Source organism: Bufo bufo, chromosome 6, assembly GCF_905171765.1.
Source record: "Bufo bufo chromosome 6, aBufBuf1.1, whole genome shotgun sequence".
NCBI lineage: Eukaryota > Metazoa > Chordata > Amphibia > Anura > Bufonidae > Bufo > Bufo bufo.
Window position 1 is genome coordinate 41,075,310 of NC_053394.1, and position 19,053 is coordinate 41,094,362.

The 19,053-nt window shown below is 45.2% G+C and overlaps 1 protein-coding gene across 2 annotated transcripts in view; it reads left to right on the plus strand.

The window, feature by feature from the left end:
* Positions 1 to 19,053, plus strand: part of DOCK1 (dedicator of cytokinesis 1) — a 397,349-nt gene that overhangs the window by 243,200 nt on the left and 135,096 nt on the right. For both annotated transcript variants that reach the window (XR_005780006.1, XM_040438894.1), the window contains exons 28-29: positions 15,506 to 15,607; positions 16,714 to 16,808. Coding sequence is in view for 1 of the 2 variants with exons in the window: in XM_040438894.1 (XP_040294828.1) it covers positions 15,506 to 15,607; positions 16,714 to 16,808 (197 nt within the window). In the remaining variant the exon portion in view is untranslated. The remainder of the gene's footprint in view (positions 1 to 15,505; positions 15,608 to 16,713; positions 16,809 to 19,053) is intronic.

Genomic DNA, 19,053 nt, shown 5'->3' on the forward strand with positions numbered 1-19,053 from the left:
CCCCTTTTATAGTGTATTTGAAAACCGCGCAGATTTGTGTTAAGTTGACATGTCAGCGCAGTTTTCAGCCACACCGTGCCCATTTACACTCTGCCTCCCATGTTGGGGGAGCCCCGCGGGGATCTTCAGGATCAGCTTTTGTCAGAATCCTACTTTTAGGGTCCATTCACACGTCCTCAACTTTTGCGGTCCCCAAATTGCGGATCTGCAAAACACTGACATCAGCCATGTGCGTTCCACGTTTTGCGGACCGCACATGGCTGACACTATAATAGAAATGCCTTTTCTTGTCCGTGGCCGTGGACAAGAATAAGACATTGTTCTATTTTCTTGCTGGGCCGCGGAGCGTTAGTGCAGATGCAGACAGCATACTCTGTGCTCTCCTCATCTTTTGGGGCCCCATTGAAAATTAATGGATGCGCACCCATTCCACAAAATTGCGGAATGGATGCGGACCCATTTTGCGGATGTGTGAATGGACCCTAATTATAGCATCCATTACAGGTAAGGTGTAACCATTCAAATGATTGGCTGGTCGCGTATTGCGTGGATGGCCCAAGACTTCTCAGTCTAATCGCTTCTTAGCAACTCTGCACTCCTGTGCGTGGAGGGGGGCTCCTGAGTGGTGGTCCGCCTCTATTAGGGCCATATAGGCAGGGGTTGTCTAGATGATTTAATCAGTTCAATGCAATCCATTGCCTTGAGTGCTCTTTGGGCGACCATTGCAGAGAATCCCGTACTGTTGGATTTCCTGTCCCAGGAGCATAAAGATCACTCCATCACCAGGACCTTCAAGGTCGGCGCCCTCGTACCACAAGTGTCGCTGCTTAATTAAATGCAGAGTCAAGCAGCTTACCTATAGACATGAGTCCTTGTGTCGCCCTCTACTGTCACGCTTCTGTTTAATTTAATAACTAGTCTGATTTCTCATGCGGACTCCGGGGAAAGCTGGGTCACAACCCCTTTGGTACGGACAGTGTACAGAGCATTGCTAGTTCTGCAGTCATTGTACGATATGTATTCCTGTGCTCCCGGGTCTTTTCTCCTGTACTTTGGGGTTAATAATGTAATTTAGTGATTTGGAACATGTTTATATTTTTCTCTTTTTCGTTCAGCATTGATTTGCAGCAGATCTGGACACTTTATTCATGGGCTCTAACAGTTAATTAACCTCCAGCGACCTCCAATTAGGCCAGGCATTCAGTCTACAGATTCATTTGTACCGCACACTAACATACAACACTGGTGAGGAATACAGACATTAACTCTTCTGTGTGTGGTCCTCGCTGTACACTACGGAATAACATAGAAACATAGAAAGTGTCGGCAGATAAGAACCATTTGGCCCATCTAGTCTGCCCAATATACTGAATACTATGGATAGCCCCTGGCCCTATCTTATATGAAGGATAGCCTTATGCCTATCCCATGCATGCTTAAACTCCTTCACTGTATTTGCAGCTACCACTTCTGCAGGAAGGCTATTCCATGCATCCACTACTCTCTCAGTAAAGTAATACTTCCTGATATTACTTTTAAACCTTTGCCCCTCTAATTTAAAACTATGTCCTCTTGTAGCAGTTATTCTTCTTTTAAATATTCTTTCCTCTTTTACCTTGTTGATTCCCTTTATGTATTTAAAAGTTTCTATCATATCCCCTCTGTCTCGTCTTTCTTAACATCTTGGATCACCTGAAGCTTCCGTGTTTACATCAGTTCTCAGAGTCCTCATCTGCTGAAGATGGAAGTTAAAGATGTAGTCACGGAGTAAAACACTGCCCAGTGCGTCCACCAGAACCTCAGTTTATTATCAGAACAAAGTGGCAAGGGTACCTCATTATTCATCAAGTCACAGCAGCTCATCCGTATGTGCGACTGGTCCTGCCGCTCACCCGTATGTGCGACTGGTCCTGCCGCTCACCCGTATGTGCGACTGGTCCTGCCGCTGAACCCGTATGTGCGACTGGTCCTGCCGCTGAACCCGTATGTGCGACTGGTCCTGCCGCTGAACCCGTATATGCGACTGGTCCTGCCGATGAACCCGTATGTGCGACTGGTCCTGCCGCTGAACCCGTATGTGCGACTGGTCCTGCCGCTGAACCCGTATGTGCGACTGGTCCTGCCGCTGAACCCGTATGTGCGACTGGTCCTGCCGCTGAACCCGTATGTGCGACTGGTCCTGCCGCTGAACCCGTATGTGCGACTGGTCCTGCCGCTGAACCCGTATGTGCGACTGGTGCTGCCGCTGAACCCGTATGTGCGACTGGTCCTGCCGCTGAACCCGTATGTGCGACTGGTCCTGCCGCTGAACCCGTATGTGCGACTGGTCCTGCCGCTGAACCCGTATATGCGACTGGTCCTGCCGATGAACCCGTATGTGCGACTGGTCCTGCCGCTGAACCCGTATGTGCGACTGGTCCTGCCGCTGAACCCGTATGTGCGACTGGTCCTGCCGCTGAACCCGTATATGCGACTGGTCCTGCCGCTGAACCCGTATGTGCGACTGGTCCTGCCGCTGAACCCGTATGTGCGACTGGTCCTGCCGCTGAACCCGTATGTGCGACTGGTCCTGCCGCTGAACCCGTATGTGCGACTGGTGCTGCCGCTGAACCCGTATGTGCGACTGGTGCTGCCGCTGAACCCGTATGTGCGACTGGTGCTGCCGCTGAACCTGTATGTGCGACTGGTGCTGCCGCTGAACCCGTATGTGCGACTGGTCCTGCCGCTGAACCCGTATGTGCGACTGGTCCTGCCGCTGAACCCGTATGTGCGACTGGTCCTGCCGCTGAACCCGTATGTGCGACTGGTCCTGCCGCTGAACCCGTATGTGCGACTGGTGCTGCAGCTCAGTGGCTGATTCAGGTATTGCAGCATCCCAAACATGTTGAATGATTTTAAATCTACTTTCACACTAGCGTTTTTTGCGGTTCAGTCATGGATCTGCAAAAATGCTTCTATTACAAAAGTACAACCGCATGCATCAGTCATGAACGAATCTGGTTGTATTATGTCTTCTATAGCCATGACTGATCCGTCATGAACACCAATGAAAGTCAATAGGGGACTGATCCGTTTTCTATTGTCAGAGAAAACTGATCCGTCCCCATTGACATTGTGTGTCAGGACGGATCCGTCTTGCTCCGCATCACATCGCGGACAGAAAAATGCAGCTTGCAGCGTTATTCTGTCCGCGATGGGAGTGCAAACAAACGGAATGGAATGCATTTTAGTGCACTCCGTTTCGTTCAGTTTTGTCCCTATTGACAATGAATGGGGACAAAACTGAAGCCTTTTCTTCCGCTATTGAGATCCTATGAAGGATCTCAATAGCGAATTAAAAACGCCAATGTGAAAGTAGCCTTAGAAGCGTAACCTTATGGATCCACTCTATTCAAGGGCTTATCTCATGATAGTCTCATAAATGTGTATAACACTATAATACAATTGCAGTATACTTACCTGAGGGAATCTGTGTTGTGGTTCTCGCGCCTCCAGTTCCCGCTCCTCCTGGTTTATGAGCTATACGTAATACAATCGTGTCACATGATCATGGAACCCTATTTAGGAACTTTGTCGCGTTCTGCTTAGTTCTCTTCTTGAAAATTGAACCTGTGGCTGTAACCTTTCACAATAGAGACGTCTGTGGATTCTCCAATGTTCAGTTTTCTTTATTCTACTTTATTGTATTTTTTTTTTCTGTTTTTTAGGATAACCCCTGACAAAAGCTCCCATATTCTCTTATGACAATGCAGTAGTAATCTTGTTAAAATATTAGGTAAATGTATACAGCGCATGCAGAAAGGAAAGTTATACGATCCGTATTCCAAGCAGGTTTCTGAATGTTTGCCTTGTTACCGTGGAAACACAGATTAGAATGGAGGCCCCGTATGCACGGAGTTATGTCTGTGGCTCGCATTCAGTCCTCTGTGTTTCTGAAGTATATGCACAGGCGGACATTTGCCTGCATTTTAGTGTCAGCAATACCCGGACCTCCCGCGTTTCTATTATATTAGTATATTACAAAACTGATGGGAAGAGGCTTCCATACACATTAGCCTTTGTGTGCCCAAACCTGGGGATTTCAGCATGTCCGATCCACCACACATCTAAAGTCTATTAAGTATTTGGCTGATGTTGAATTGACATATGTTAGGGGTGGGGGGAGGATCGGGCATGTTTAATTTCAGCATGCCTGGTACTTCAGCCGCTCAATTTCCCCTCCCCTTTAAGTACACATTCACACCCATATGTATGGCTGGTGCTGCGGCTCACCCTGCCAGGCATGTATAGGTGGGTGAGTTTTCCATCCAAATCTGTTGAGTTTTGCGAACGAACAGCATTCAGACTGAACCTGAATATTTCACTGCTGGTTGCTAGGACCACTCCATATTAACCCCTGCGATTTAGCGTTTTCATTTTTTACTGTCTTCTTGGAGCCATACCTTTTTTTGATTTTCCCATTTACATAGCCGTATGAGTACTTGTTTTTTTGCGGACAAGTTGTACTTTCTAATGGCACCATTTACTATTGCATACAATGTAGTGGGAAGCTAGAAAAGATTTCAGATGGGGTGGAATTGGAAAAAAAAATGCAATTCCACCACAGTTTTATCTGGGGTATTTTTGCTTTCTTACGACATTCATTATGCGGTAAAAATGACCCGTGCCTTTCAATCTTTGGGTCAGTATGATTCATATGCCGTATTTTTCGCTTTATAAGACGCACCCGATGATGAGACGCATCCCTGGTTTTAGAGGAGGAAAATAAGAAAAACATTTTTTTCATCAGACCTCATATCAGATCCTCAGATCAGACCCCCATAAATGTCAGGACATCACATCAGACCCACATATCAACACTCAATGTGAGACCCCATCAGACCTGAGATCAGCCGTTTATTTCAGACCCCCATCAGTCCTCAGTTCAGCCCTCAATGTGAGAGCCCCATCAGACCTCAGATAAGCACTTTATTTCAGACCAGACCCCTATCAGACCTCAAATCCGCCCACATTGTCAGACCCCCCCCCCCCCCCATCAGACCTCAGATAAGCCCTCCCTGTCAGACCCCCCCAATCAGAGTTCCTTGCCAGAACCCACATCAGACTTCACATCAGAATAAAATTAAAAAAACCTCTTACCTCTCCTGCGCCGCGGTTCCTCTCCATCTCCTGCAGCAGTCGCGCTCCCATGTCTTCTCCGGCCCGCACTGCACTGTCCTCTGACTGAGTGCAGCGTCAGGTCATAGTGCGTACACTACGTCCTGACGATGTAGGGGGTCAGGACAGTGCCGGCCCCAGGAATGAAGCCCGGGAGGGTGAGTATTACAAGCGCTTACAGCGCTTCACTCCCTACTCCTAGCACCTAAAGCATACTTCCATAATGGAAGTGCTCACTAGTATTCGCTTTATAAGACGCACAGCCATTCCCCCCCCCCCATTAGTTAAATACTGGGGAAAAAAATATTGTTTTTCTTTTTCATCTCCATATTCTGACACCCTTAGCTTTTTTATAGTTATGTCCAAATAAAAATATCTGTGCAGTGGCTCACCAGTTTAGTATTATGGAGCGAGGTGCTCTATCGTCGGCAAGCCGTTAGATGCAGGGGGAAAAATGGTAAAGTATGAAAGGCACAACACTCTCACTAGTTGCTGCATGGAATGAATTTGGAGACTGTGATAGTAATAAAATTGTATATTTTTATTTTTATAATATATAAAAAATTTGGTGTAAAAAGATAACAAAGTAGTAGGGGTGGGGGGGTCTTCTCTTCGTATTTGATATCTGTATTGGGATTTATTATGATGTCTATTACCGGCTAAGTATACTGGATAGTGATGTATATTCGGCTAGGAATTGTGATGTGTTTAGTTACAATTGTATATCATATCCACCTTTGCTGAATACATCAAATACATAAAGTGCCAAGTGCTCAATATAGTGTTGGGTACATAGATATAAAGATAAACTTATGCTGAAAACATCGACTGCCAGGTTTTGGCTGAATACAAAAATGCATGTAAATGCTGAATATAGTGCTGAGAACATAGATACGCCGGGTACATGGATATATAAACTTATACCGGATACATGGAGTGCCAGATCTTGGCTGAATATATAAATGCTGAGTATTAATTAAAACCTCAGTAAAATATAGGCTTTGGTTTCTTGGGACAGTACACAACAAATATTTCCCAAAGATATTTGGCCTGTTTGAGTGATAGATATGATGTTAATTCATGGGTGACAACACAATGAATGTCATCAGTCGTATAGTGTTGTCGATTCAGGTTAGTAATTCACTTGTTTTTTAAGTGTTGTATGGAAATCATATATCATGTGAGGGGGCACAAAGGGGACAGATCGCACAAAGGGGACAGATCGCACAAAGGGGACAGATCGCACAAAGGGGACAGATCGCACTAGGGGGACAGATCGCACTGTGAGGGAGCACTAAGGGGACGAGGGTGCACTAAGGGGACAGATCTACTGCGAGGGTGCACTAAGGGGACAGATCTACTGCGAGGGTGCACTAAGGGGACAGATCTACTGCGAGGGTGCACTAAGGGGACAGATCTACTGTGAGGGTGCACTAAGGGGACAGATCTACTGCGAGGGTGCACTAAGGGGACATATCTACTGTGAGGGTGCACTAAGGGGACAGATCTACTGCGAGGGAGCACTAAGGGGACATATCTACGGCCAGGGTGCACTAAGGGGACATATCTACTGCGAGGGTGCACTAAGGGGACATATCTACTGCGAGGGTGCACTAAGGGGACATATCTACTGCGAGGGAGCACTAAGGGAACATATCTATTGTGAGGGGGTACTAAAGGGTATTTCTTGTGAAGGGGACATGAAGGTGGTATATCTACTGTTAGGGGACATGAAGGAGGTATATCTACTGTTAGGGGACATGAAGGTGGTATATCTACTGTTAGGGGACATGAAGGAGGTATATCTACTGTTAGGGGACATGAAGGTGGTATATCTACTGTTAGGGGACATGAAGGAGGTATATCTATTGTGAGGGGGTCATATCTACTTTGAGTGGGACTAAAGGGGCATATCTACTATTAGCGGAGCTTACACCGTGCTGTGCGGTCTGTGGCTCATCTCGCCTTCCAGTGCTGAGCAACCGATGAGTATTGGAGAAGCAGGGTGAGGGAAGCTGACAGTTGGGAAATGTGGGGCAGATGAGTATTTAAACTAGAGATAATATGGGGCATCACACCTGTGTTGGGCCACATAAAGGGGTTGTCTCTCACTTCAGTAAGTGGCATTTATCATGTAGAAAGAGTTAATACAAGGCACTTACTAATGTATTGTGATTGTCCATATTGCCTCCTTTGCTGGCTGGATTATTTTTTCCATCACATCATACACTGCTTGTTTCCATGGTTACGGCCACCCTGTAATCCATCAGTGGTGGTCATGCTTGCACAGTATAGGAAAAAGGTTTAGCCTATCTGGTGGCTGGGACCATGGGAGCTCACATAGGCTAGTGCTTTTTCCTATATTGTGCAAGCACGACCACCAATGATGGATTGCGGGGTGGTGTGTAACCATGGAAACGAGCAGCGTATAATGTGATGGAAAAATGAATCCAGCCAGCAAAGTAAGCAATATGGAGACTCGCAATACATTAGTAAGTGCCTTGTATTAACTCTTTCTACATGATAAATGGCACTTACTGAAGTGAGAGACAACCCTTTAAGGGAACTTCATACTGTGGGGGGCATTTCAAACGGATCCGTCTGACTAACTTTCACACTTAGATTTTTTTCTGAAATACAATGCAGACGGATCCGTTCTGAACGGATCCCATCGTTTGCATTATAGGAGCGGATCAGTCTGTGCAGACACCAGACGGATCCGCTCCGAACGCAAGTGTGAAAGTAGCCTAAGAGGGCATCACTGTGTGTGGGGACACTTAAGGGGCATTACTGTGTGGGTACCACTGGAGGAGACATTCAATTGTGTTGAGGGGTCATTTAAGCGGTCATCACTGTGTGCACTAACATCCTAGTGGACATGAATTTTGGAACATCCTACTATATGGGGGTACTAAAGGGACATTTTATTGTGTTTGGGGACTGAATGGGATTCGAGGCTTGGCTCGGTCTCAGTGTGTGCACGTCACCGGTATAGTCGTCCTTGCATTTTATTGTGGTTCAGACCTTGACCTCATGGCGGACTCTGGTAAATGGACCTTTACAAAAATTCCTTGAGTACCCCTGCAGTACAGTATAAAGTCAGATATCCTGATTGATTGGCCTTGCCTCTGAGGGGTACTGGTAAAAAGTCTCCAATTTCAGCACTTTTAACCCTTACAGATCGCCTGATGGCTCCAAAAGAACGAATTGTGTTGGGAGTTTATTTACAGGGCGGCCATTATTATGTACTAGTCCAGTGGGTGTGCGATCCTGCAACTCCACATCTGGAAAACCAACATCTTCAGTTTTCAATTTCAATTCCAAGTGCAGCTCCTGACATTTGACTCGAATTATGAAAGAAGAGTCCAGGTGAAAGGATTCCACGTAACACGGTGTAAAATAGGTCACACGTCTTAATCAAGCAGAACAGATTTCTTTGCGCTAGTCAATTATGTACCATACTGCACTTTTGCCTCAAACATATTTTCCAAATAAAGCACAGTAGTTAAAAATCCTGCTCCCCGGCGCTGACATCTGTCAGACGTTAGATCCCGCTTTTTGTATCGGTGAATTGGTTTGTATAGTCCCGGGAGGGGCTCGGCTGTGCCGAGGGCTCGGTCATTAGGATTATATAAACCCAGCTGATTGATATTTTGATTGTAGCTCAAGTCATTTTAATTAACATATGAAACGGCTCCTTTTGTCTTATTTTATAAAGATTCTGTGTTTTCCTTGCAATAGTCAGGGCAAGTCAGAAGGATTGTATACTTTTCCACGAATTCTCTTAGGGGCCGTTCACTTTACATTTTTTGCAGGCAGTTTGGCTTAGATTATGTTCATGCGGCCGTAGTTTATTTCCACGACTATACCATGGAACAACGTGTCCTTTGTGCAGCCTTCCATTGAAAACCGTGGGAGCCACTTTCTGCACAGCGTCCAGTGGCTTTTTGGTGTGGAATTCTAGTTATGTGAACGGCCCCTTAAAGATCCATTACACAAGTAAATATAGTCATCCCATGTAATGTCGTCGTCCCCCCCCCCCCCATAGTGTCCCTAGTTGGTATAATGCCCCATATAGTGCCCCCAGTAGCTATAATGGCACCTCTGTAGTGCCCCCAGTAGGTATTATGTCTCACCTATAGTTACCCCTGTAGTAGCCCCAGTATTTTTAGTACCCCCTGTACTGTTTGCCCCAAAAGTGACGAAGAAAAAAATCCTCTGAATAAGGATAGAAGGTTCTTCTATCTTCATTTTTTTTATTTTTAACTCCACAATGGACCTCTTACTTAGCATTCTGTATGAAGAATGCTATTATTTTCCATTATAACCATGTTATAATGGAAAATAATAAAATATACAGAACACCAATCCCGAACTTCAGTGAAGAAGTCCGGGTTCGGGTCTGGGTACCACAGTCTGTTTTTTATCACGTGCGTGCAAAACACATTGCACCCGCGCGATAAAAACTGAACATCGGAACGCAATCACAGTCAAAACTGACTGCAGTTGTGTACCTACTCGCACGATTTTCCCTGATCGCAGACGCAACGCATCCGGACTCGCTCGTCTGCAAGGGGCCTTAAAGGGGTTGTCCGGGTTCAGAACCCGGACATACCCCAATTTTCACCCAGGCAGCCTCCCTGACTTGAGCATCGGAGCAGTTCATGCTCCGATGCTCTCCTTTGCCCTGCACTAAATCGCGCAGGGCAAAGGCATTTTCTGGAGTTCTGGTGACGAACCGGGCTCTCCATGGGGCTGCCAGGTGGAGGCTTCCGCCCAGCAGTGAGCCCAGTGACGTCACCGAACACACTGCTGAGCGGAAGCCTCCGCCCGGCAGTGTGTTATTGTAAACAAAAGAGCCCTTGCCCTGCGAGATCCAGCGCAGGACAAGGGAGCGCATCCGAGCATGAAATGCTAACATCAGTGGAGCTGCCTGGGAGAAATTATGGGTATGTCCGGGTTCAGCTCTGAACCCGGACAACCCCTTTCACTGCATCTCAAGGCGGCAACTACGCTTCAAATGAAGGTTAATATAGTTTTGTTAAATATAACCAGAGTAGGATATATTTAGAGGGATATTTGGGGTCATTTATTAAGACCGGCGTTTCAGACACTGGTCTCAATACCGCTTGTGCTGGCGCATGATGCACCTAAGTTATGTAGAGGCATCGGCCTCTACATAACTTAGGAGCATCCACCGCTGGCCGAAATGTACGCCAGCGCACTTGCTGCCGTAGATTGAGATTATTTTGTACATCTAAAACAGGCGAAGAAAATGATACTTACACCCCCTTCCGCACTCATGTCATGCCCCCATTTTTAGACCTGACGTGAGTGGGGAAAAGTAGCAGTTTCAGCCGCATAACCCCTTTGCGACCGAATCGGCGACAGATATATGCCAAAAATCGGCGTATATCTAATAAGAAATGACCCCCTACTTTTTGCAAGTTAAGTTATACAAAGAATAAAGAATTTACATCACCGGTCCGCAATAAATCTGAATCCCTGGGATGCTCATTAGCGATGATCTGGCTATGTAATACTGCCGCTGATTACGTTCATCTGGCAATCCAGATTTTTAATCATGCTTAAAAATCATCATTTGCCAGTCGTAGATTGTGCTGTCTAATCGCGCTCTGCTGCCGGCAAACACCAATTCAGTATGGGAATGAGCGATGGCATTGCCGATACCTCCTCCCCATACTGTGGAGGAGATTGCTGCATGTAATTGCAGTGGTCTCCTGCACTATAGAGCAGGAGATTGCCAGGAAGGAATGCTTCCTTCCCAACAATCGCCTGCAAAATCTTTTGATATAATAGAGCCCTAAAGTCCCTATTACACTGACAGATCAGCCAGGGGATTGTTGGGAGGTTAGCGTTCCCTTCCGTCAATCGCCTGCTCGCTGGAGGAGGAGACCACTGCTATTACATATAGCAATCTCCTCTTCAATATAGTGACGAGCGATCGTTAATGCCATCGCTCATCCCTATACTTATCATTGTTTGCCTGCAGCAAAGCGCATATTACACTGAGCAATCTGCTGCCGGCAAACCAGGATTTTTAAACATCTAAAGATCCCGATGAACGAGCAATCGGGTAATCGGCGGCAGTATTGCACTGCCAGATGACTGCTAACGGGCATTACTACAAATAGGGTCTTAACTCTCTTGCGCAAACATTTCCAAACAAGTTCTTATTCATTTACAGGTCATTTACAGGTCTGTGTTCATTCTATCAGATAAAATGGACAAAGTCTTGCACAAACATTTCAGACACGTCTTCAGTTCATTCATAGGTCAGACACAAAGAAGTCCACATGATCAGAGAGACCAGCTTCACAGCTCGATCGTGGACTGGTGGTCCGTGGTTTCCTAGAAGGCAGCAGAGATGGCACCTAGATGCTTGCCATGGGGCAGACCTAAATCTTGGACAGAATGAACACTTCTTTAATGGTTCACTCAATGCACTAAGCTCCTTTGAGGAAGGATTGTAAATAGGTACCGTACTGTCTCAATGGATGAGAATGGAGGGGGAAGAAGCGGGGCCCTTGGGGAGGAAGGGGGGAGGGTAGAGATGAAGCGTATTTGGAAATGTAAACTTGAGGGACAGCATTGAGAAGCAGGTAAATATGCAAGGGCATCCATGCAGTGTGAATCCTTTTCCATAATAAGGAGGTGGGTGTTTGTGGAGGTGTTGGTGTGGCCAAGAGTTGCTAGGGGTGTCAGAAAGGGTGACAAATCTAATCTGAAATCCTTCCCAAGTTTAAAGCTAGTGCTGTTTCCTCTGTGGCTTCTCTTAAGCAAAATTTTCCCTTACAGGGGTTGTCTCATGAAGAGAAGGTCTGTCTTCAGAAACCCCTTGTGTTCAGCTGTTAGGGTCCATTCACACGTCCATTGTTCTGGATCCACATCCTATTCCAATGGGTGTGGACCCATTAATTTTGACGGGGCCGCAAAAGATGCTTTCCGCATCGGTAGATCCATTCCGTCGCCCGCAAAAAAAGATAGAGAATGTCCTATTCTTGTCCGCAATCGCGGCCAAGAATAGGCATTTCTATCATAGGGATGGCCATGTGTGCGCCGCAAAATGCAGAACGCGCACAGCCTTTATCTGTGTTTTTGCTTATCCGCAATTACTTACCGACGTGTGAATGGATCCTTATTGTCTGGGAAAGCTATGGCTGATCATGCATCCTTCCTGCCGCAGCCACCACAGTACAGGTTGGTCATTCAAATGAAATAATTTGGCATCTCGTTTGTTGCGCACCCTACCCCTCCCATTTTTTAACAAAAGGGTCAAAGATGCATCTAAACCTTGTGTAATAAGAAATGTCCTCTCCGTTTCGCTCTCGGCTCAGTGTTATCTTAGTGACACTAGACCTCACAACAGCTAATCAAGATCCATCTTTTGTTTTTCTAGTACCCATAAATAAATGAAAGAAGAGGACCTGTTGTCTCTCCTGACGTCTGTTTTCGTGACTACTTGCATCCCACTTGTAATCTCAATTCTCTCTTCTTCTGACTCTGTGATGTGCTGCTGTTTTATTATTCCTTCTAGAAGCTATGAATTAATTACCAACTGGTTCCAATGGGCGTTACCAGTTGGTGCTGAGTCCCTGCACAGTTTAACACTGGCAGCACTGATAATGTCAGACTTTGCAGGGACACACACCCAGTTGGTAACACCCATCTGGAACAAACAATGTCAGGAGAGAGACAGGTGCTCACTCTGAGGTCAGAGGTCACTATGATAACAAAGGCAGGAAGTGTTTTCATAAGGACACTGAAGATGAATGAAAATTATTTATTTGTGGCTTTATTATTGATCTGGCAGTATTTAATTCGTAGCCACAAAGAAGTCAGTGACTCGGCAGTCTGTGGTATAGCGTCTGCACAGTCTAGTTCTGGTCTTGTGAAATGATCTTGCCTTTCTTTGCTGGAACCAAATGGCGGACCCCCAGATTTTTCTGGATACCCGATTAATTAATATAATCCATCATAAAGTTTAGGATAGTCCAGAAGTTAGGAGATAACTTACTTTCTTCTGGGATTTCTAGTTGCAGGTTAGTTTTGCTTATCTATGACCGATAATCCAGCACCTGTACGGCATTTGACCATCCACCTCCAGTCATTCATGTAATAGACCATATAGACACCAGAGGCTTGTTGCTTGGCCGTCTTGGATTTTCCATGTGTGTAGCTTCTGGTCCACTGCTTTCTAATGCAGCTGAACATCGAATAAGCGCTCATCGCCTGCATTGCATTTCTCCCTCTGCCGTAGCGAGCTGACAGGCGCTCGTCTATTAACACTGTGCACACGTCTTAAGTAACCACTCCTTCGGCGTGTAATTCAGATTGATAGCCCACTGACTGAAAATGCGAGGAAGTTGTGTCAAAATCACTTAAAATGCCGCTCAGCATCTGATATGGCAGAATAATAGCTTTGATTCCAATCTTGCGTGCATCGGCCGGGGGGAGAGGACTTGAGCGTAACGTCCCTTCAAATTCTGTGAAAAGCCTGTTAGCTTCTAGGGGACCCAAATTACATGCATACTGAATGATTTCTGCGCCGGATTCAGATGTACTTTGCAGTTTTGTCTTAACCTTTTGTAACATATTTTGATTGATGATTATAGCAATCAGACATGACTTGAAACAGCGGCTAATGCGTTTTACCAGGAGTGACTGGGAGGGAAAAAAAATACAGTAAATGTGTTTATTAGGCTCGGCTTTAATGCAGCTACCTAAACGTGCAAAACGCAGCTTTTGTTTGCCTCATGATGAAGATGAATGTTCTTCCTTATCTCCCCTATAAAACACGGATTTGCTATAAATTGCCTATGTCACTGTTCATAATGCTTTTAATAAGTAAACCAATATCTTGGTGTCCATTTGAAATACACTCAGCAGTAAAGGCTCAGGAAACGGATCATCTTTTCTGCCTCGCCAGAAAATGTATTGATTTTTTTTCTTCTCTTTTTTTAATGTCCCCTGTTGTCATTTTCTAAAAAAAATCTGATTAACAAAGCAGCTTGAAATGCATGGCTTTAAATTTTGTTTTGTGGTTGCTGTGGATACACAACCAATTGGTTACAGTCCACTGTCCAGTAACCGTTTCCTAGCAACCAGACTGTATCAGTTCATTTTCTCCTTCAGTGCTGTGCTGAAGTGATGGCCAAGGAAGCTCAACAAGGCTTGACTCAAACCAGGCTTTCCCTAGCTCACAGTAATCAGATTTATAAGAGAATCCTCAGGATAGGTCATCCGTATCAGATCGGTGGTGGTCCCCAATCCCAGCGCCCCTTCCAATCAGCTGTTTGAAGAGGCCATGGCTTGCTAGTGAATGTTATGGCCTCTTCCTTGGCCGGTGACATTGCATTCATAACCACGTGGGCTTTGTGCTATTCAGTCTTATTCAAGTCAATAAGCCTGGGCTGCAATACCAAGCACAGCCACTATACAATGTACGGCGCTATGCCTGGTATGCTGTCAGGAGGCAGCATCTGTCAACGGAGAGCCGCAACCTCTTCAAACAGCTGATTGGCTGGAGACCCCAACCAATCAAATATTGATGAGCTATTCTGGGATTAGGTCCTCACTACTGTACTTCTGGAAAATCCCTTTAAATATAAAGTAAAGATTCCTTTTACAATCTGACTTTATTCCCTGTAATCTGATGATTATAAATTTTAATCCCTTGAAGCAGCGCCCCCTCTCGTCCGTGGCTGGTGTCTATTGCTGCTCACTTGAATTCTGCCGTATAAAGCATGGTCAAGGACAAGAGGGGTGCTTTTTCTGAAAAAAATAAATAAAAAATGGATCCTTTTTCTAAGGGCTCATGCACAATAACGTATTTTCTTTCCGTGTCCGCTCCGGGTTTTTTTTGCGGACAGTATGATGAACCATTCATTTCAACGGGTCCGCAAAAAACAGAAGTTAATCTGTGTGCATTCTGTTTCCGTATGTCCGTTAGCAAAAAAATAGAACACGTCCTATTATTGTCCGCATTACGGACAAGAATAGTACCGTTCTATTAGGGACCAACTGTTCCTTTCCGTAAAATATGGAATGCACATAGGCGTCATCCGTATTTTTTGCGGACCGCAAAATACATATGATCGTGTGCATAAGCCCTAATGCCCCAATCGGTGTTATCACAGGGACTACCGGTCAGTGGCCTTTTTGTAGTCCAGCGGGTATCAGAGCTTTTTGTGAGTTGGTTACACACGTTTGAGAGCATTGCTTTATAGGTTCTTTGGATTCCAAATGTTATTGTCCAGTTTACTTATCAGTATAACATTCTGAGTAGTTTATATAACTTTTTTTTATTCTATTTTTCTCCAATTAGGGAAATTTTGTTGCCTCCATGACGGCTATTTTAAGGCAAATGGAAGATTACCACTATGGTCACCTTATAAAGACCCTTGGAAAGATGAGGACGGATGTTGTGGTGAGTTTCTTTTTTGCAGTGTAAAGTTACTTTATTTAGGGAGAACATAACTGGCAGTGTATACAGGATAAGTGACAATTCATCTTGGCTTGGTATTCCTATAGTGTTGTAGGTCCTTATTGTATAGATTTAGGGACCAAACATTAAAGGGGTTTTCCAAGACTTTTATTCTGCTGATCTATCCTCTGGCTAGGTCATCAGTATCTGATCCGTCGGGGTCCGATCCCCGGGACACCCACTGATCAGCTACCAAGCACAGCGCCATACATTGTATAGTGGCTGTGCTTGGTATCGCGGCTCAGCCCCATTCACTTCAGTGGGTCTGAGCTGCGCCGAGGCCATGCGAGAAGGCTGCGGCACTGCTGCAGGTGCCGCTGCCTTCTCAAACAGCTTATCGGCAGGGGTCTTGGGTGTCGGACTCCCACCGATCAGATACTGATGACCTATCCTCTGGTAAAATATGTCGGAAAACCCCTTTAAACAACATTAGGCTACATTGACGGCTTCATAAAGAACGCTCTGCCAGATGTGTCACACAACAGAGAACACTGCTCCCGGTGGACCCCATGAACTTATATTGGGGTCAGTCAGTTTCACCTAAAAAATAGCGTTGCATGCAGCATTATATCACCAATCAAATATGACCTAATCTATGATGGAGACTCCGAAAGTGTTCTTATAGTATAGATCTATGAAAAGTTTCCATTGATTTACATGATGATTATACGTATGTTGATGAGCGGCACTAGGTATTTCTTCCTCCATGGACTCTACTTGTGCTGCCATTACCATTCCCTACACAGGCAGACGCCGTCCAGTAAATGCAGACTATCGGGGCGCAGATTATTGACAGGATGCATAATCTTATTGATTTGTCTGTATTGATGAGGATGGTCCTTGAAGTCAGTTGCTTGATGTCCGGTTTCTCTAACCCCCAGCAATGAGCTGTATTACTGGTGTGAGCTCTGCAGGGGGAAGGTAGCATTATATGACGGGCATACGTAGGAATAAATGGATGCCCATGTAATGCATGGATAGACCGGGTCCGCCAAAGCTTTCTGGCTCATCCTTTATTTTGCTTGATATTCATTTTATTTTTCTTATAGGACTTTCTTATGGAAACCTTCATCATGTTTAAAAACCTGATTGGCAAGAACGTCTATCCTTCCGACTGGGTTATAATGAACATGATGCAAAACAAGTGAGTACGGGCTGCCGTCATATTGTGCTGCGAGAACCTATATACATCATGGAGAGCAAATCTACCATCACATCCATGTAAAATATGGCTTTCCATGTCTGTAAATCGTCTGTAATATGTTTGTAATAGGATGTTCTGGCTTTCGGTCCCTTACTGTTTGAAGGGAACCTGTCATCAACTCTATGTTGCCCATACTAAAGGCAGAATAAAGTAGAGACAGGTGAGTCGATTTCAGCGGTCTGTCATTTAAAAGTTAAAAGTAAGTGGTCGCCGAGAACCAACATCACAATCATTGAAGCCCAGACCTGGAAAAGAGTCCCGGCCACCTGAGAAGAGTCCTGGTTATTCATGAATTCCTGCTCTCCTGCTGATGGCTGACAGTCTTCTACCTAGTTTTCTCCTTTCTCTCTAGGAGAGAACTGCCAATCATCAGCAGATGGGTGAGAGAGCAGGAGATTAGGAATAACCAGGACTCTTCTCAGATTTGAGTCTTTTCAAGGCCTGAGCTGCAATGATTATGATGCTGGTTCTCAGCAACCTCTTACTTTTTAGCTCATGAGGGACACACCGCTGACATCAGCATTTCTGTCACTATTTTATGCTGCCCTCAGTGAACTCAGCATAAAGTTGATGACCGGTTCCCTTTAAAGATCGTTGCTTGCTGTCAGTGAACATAAACATTCTTGATTACATTGAGGCTTAAACCCTGGCTTGTCCATGTGTCTCTTATCACAAGCAACCGCTATTATAACAGAGATCGTAAAAACTCTAAAGATTTATTAAAATATATTCGAAAGTTGCATAACTTTCCACGGTTCAGTAAATAGGGCAAGTGAAGCGAGCGGAGTGTAAATTATTTTGGAAACTCCAGCATCTTTCCATTATGTAGTTGTTACTCCTCTTTAGATTTTATTTCCAGCATGAGAATAATTTCCGCCCACCTGTCACAGGGAAGTACAGCTGCTTGCTTTCCTGTTCCAGCACAGTGTAACCCCTAATGAGTTTAGTAGCTTAGCCTCCCTGATAGGCTCTGTACTTGCACACAAACAGATGGCTCTAACTATACAGCAGGTACATCCTGAGAACAATCAAGGACAATATTCTATAAAAAAAAATTCCGAGAGGAAAACTTAACTTTTTCTGAGTACTCAGACTACACGTGGATGTCTGTATGCAGTAAAAAAAATCATTGCAGGCTTATGCACACGACAGACCCTGTGCACGCAGCCTGTGCAGCAGAACCCTGACAAGTGAAGCTCCGTGTTCAGAGCCTGTGCGTGGAGCCTTGCAGCAGAGTCCTGTGCTCAAAGCCTGTGTGTCAGTGTCCTATGAGTGGAGCTCTGTGCGCCAGAGTCTTGTACTCCGAGGCCTGTGTGGCGGAGCCAGTACGCAGAACCCTGTGCAATGGAGCCCTGTACGTCAGAGTCCTATGTGAGGAGCCGTGTGCGTCAGAGTCCTATCTGTGGACCCTTGTGTGGAGTCTTGTACTCAGAGCCCTGTGTTCAGAGCCAATGTGTGGAGCCTTGCAAGAGAGTCTTATGCTTAAAGCCCTGTGTGGCAGAGCTCTGTGCACTGAACTAGCAGTGCACAACAGGTATGTGGTTCCTTATTGTCCTCCTTCACTCCCTTATTGTCCTTTTACACGGGACTATTATTGGGAACGGGCATTTGTACTAATACTCGCTCCCGATAATCAGCCTTGTGAAGGTGCCGCCTATGAACAAACAAACCCTTGTTCATTGGGAGATTTCATTGTTTATGCTGAGAGAAAAATCATCATTCATGGAAAACAGATTGTGCAGTGTAAGCAGCAATCTGCCACCCTGAAAACGGGGGGAAAAAGTCAATTAAAAGTTTCTTGCCATTGTTTACTTAGAGGACTTGTCACCACTCTTGACTTGTCTGTTTTAGTAGCTTCTAGCATCCCACGTGCAATTACAACTCATTTCTTATGACTCTGTTACACCGTGCTTCTCTTATTCCTGCTAGAAGTTTATGGATAATGGTACAGATGGGTGTTACTAGTTGGGGACATGCAGACTGTGCAGGAACACGACCCCCACCCCAACTGGCAACACCCATCTGTACCATTATCTATAAACTTCTAACAAGAATAGAAAAAGAATGGCAAAGCATAGTCATAAGTATAAATGTTCCACAATTGTCATTTGATGCGGAATGCATTTATTTACTGAAACAGACCCCTGAGGACAGGTGGCGGGTCCCCTTTAACTGATTAACCATC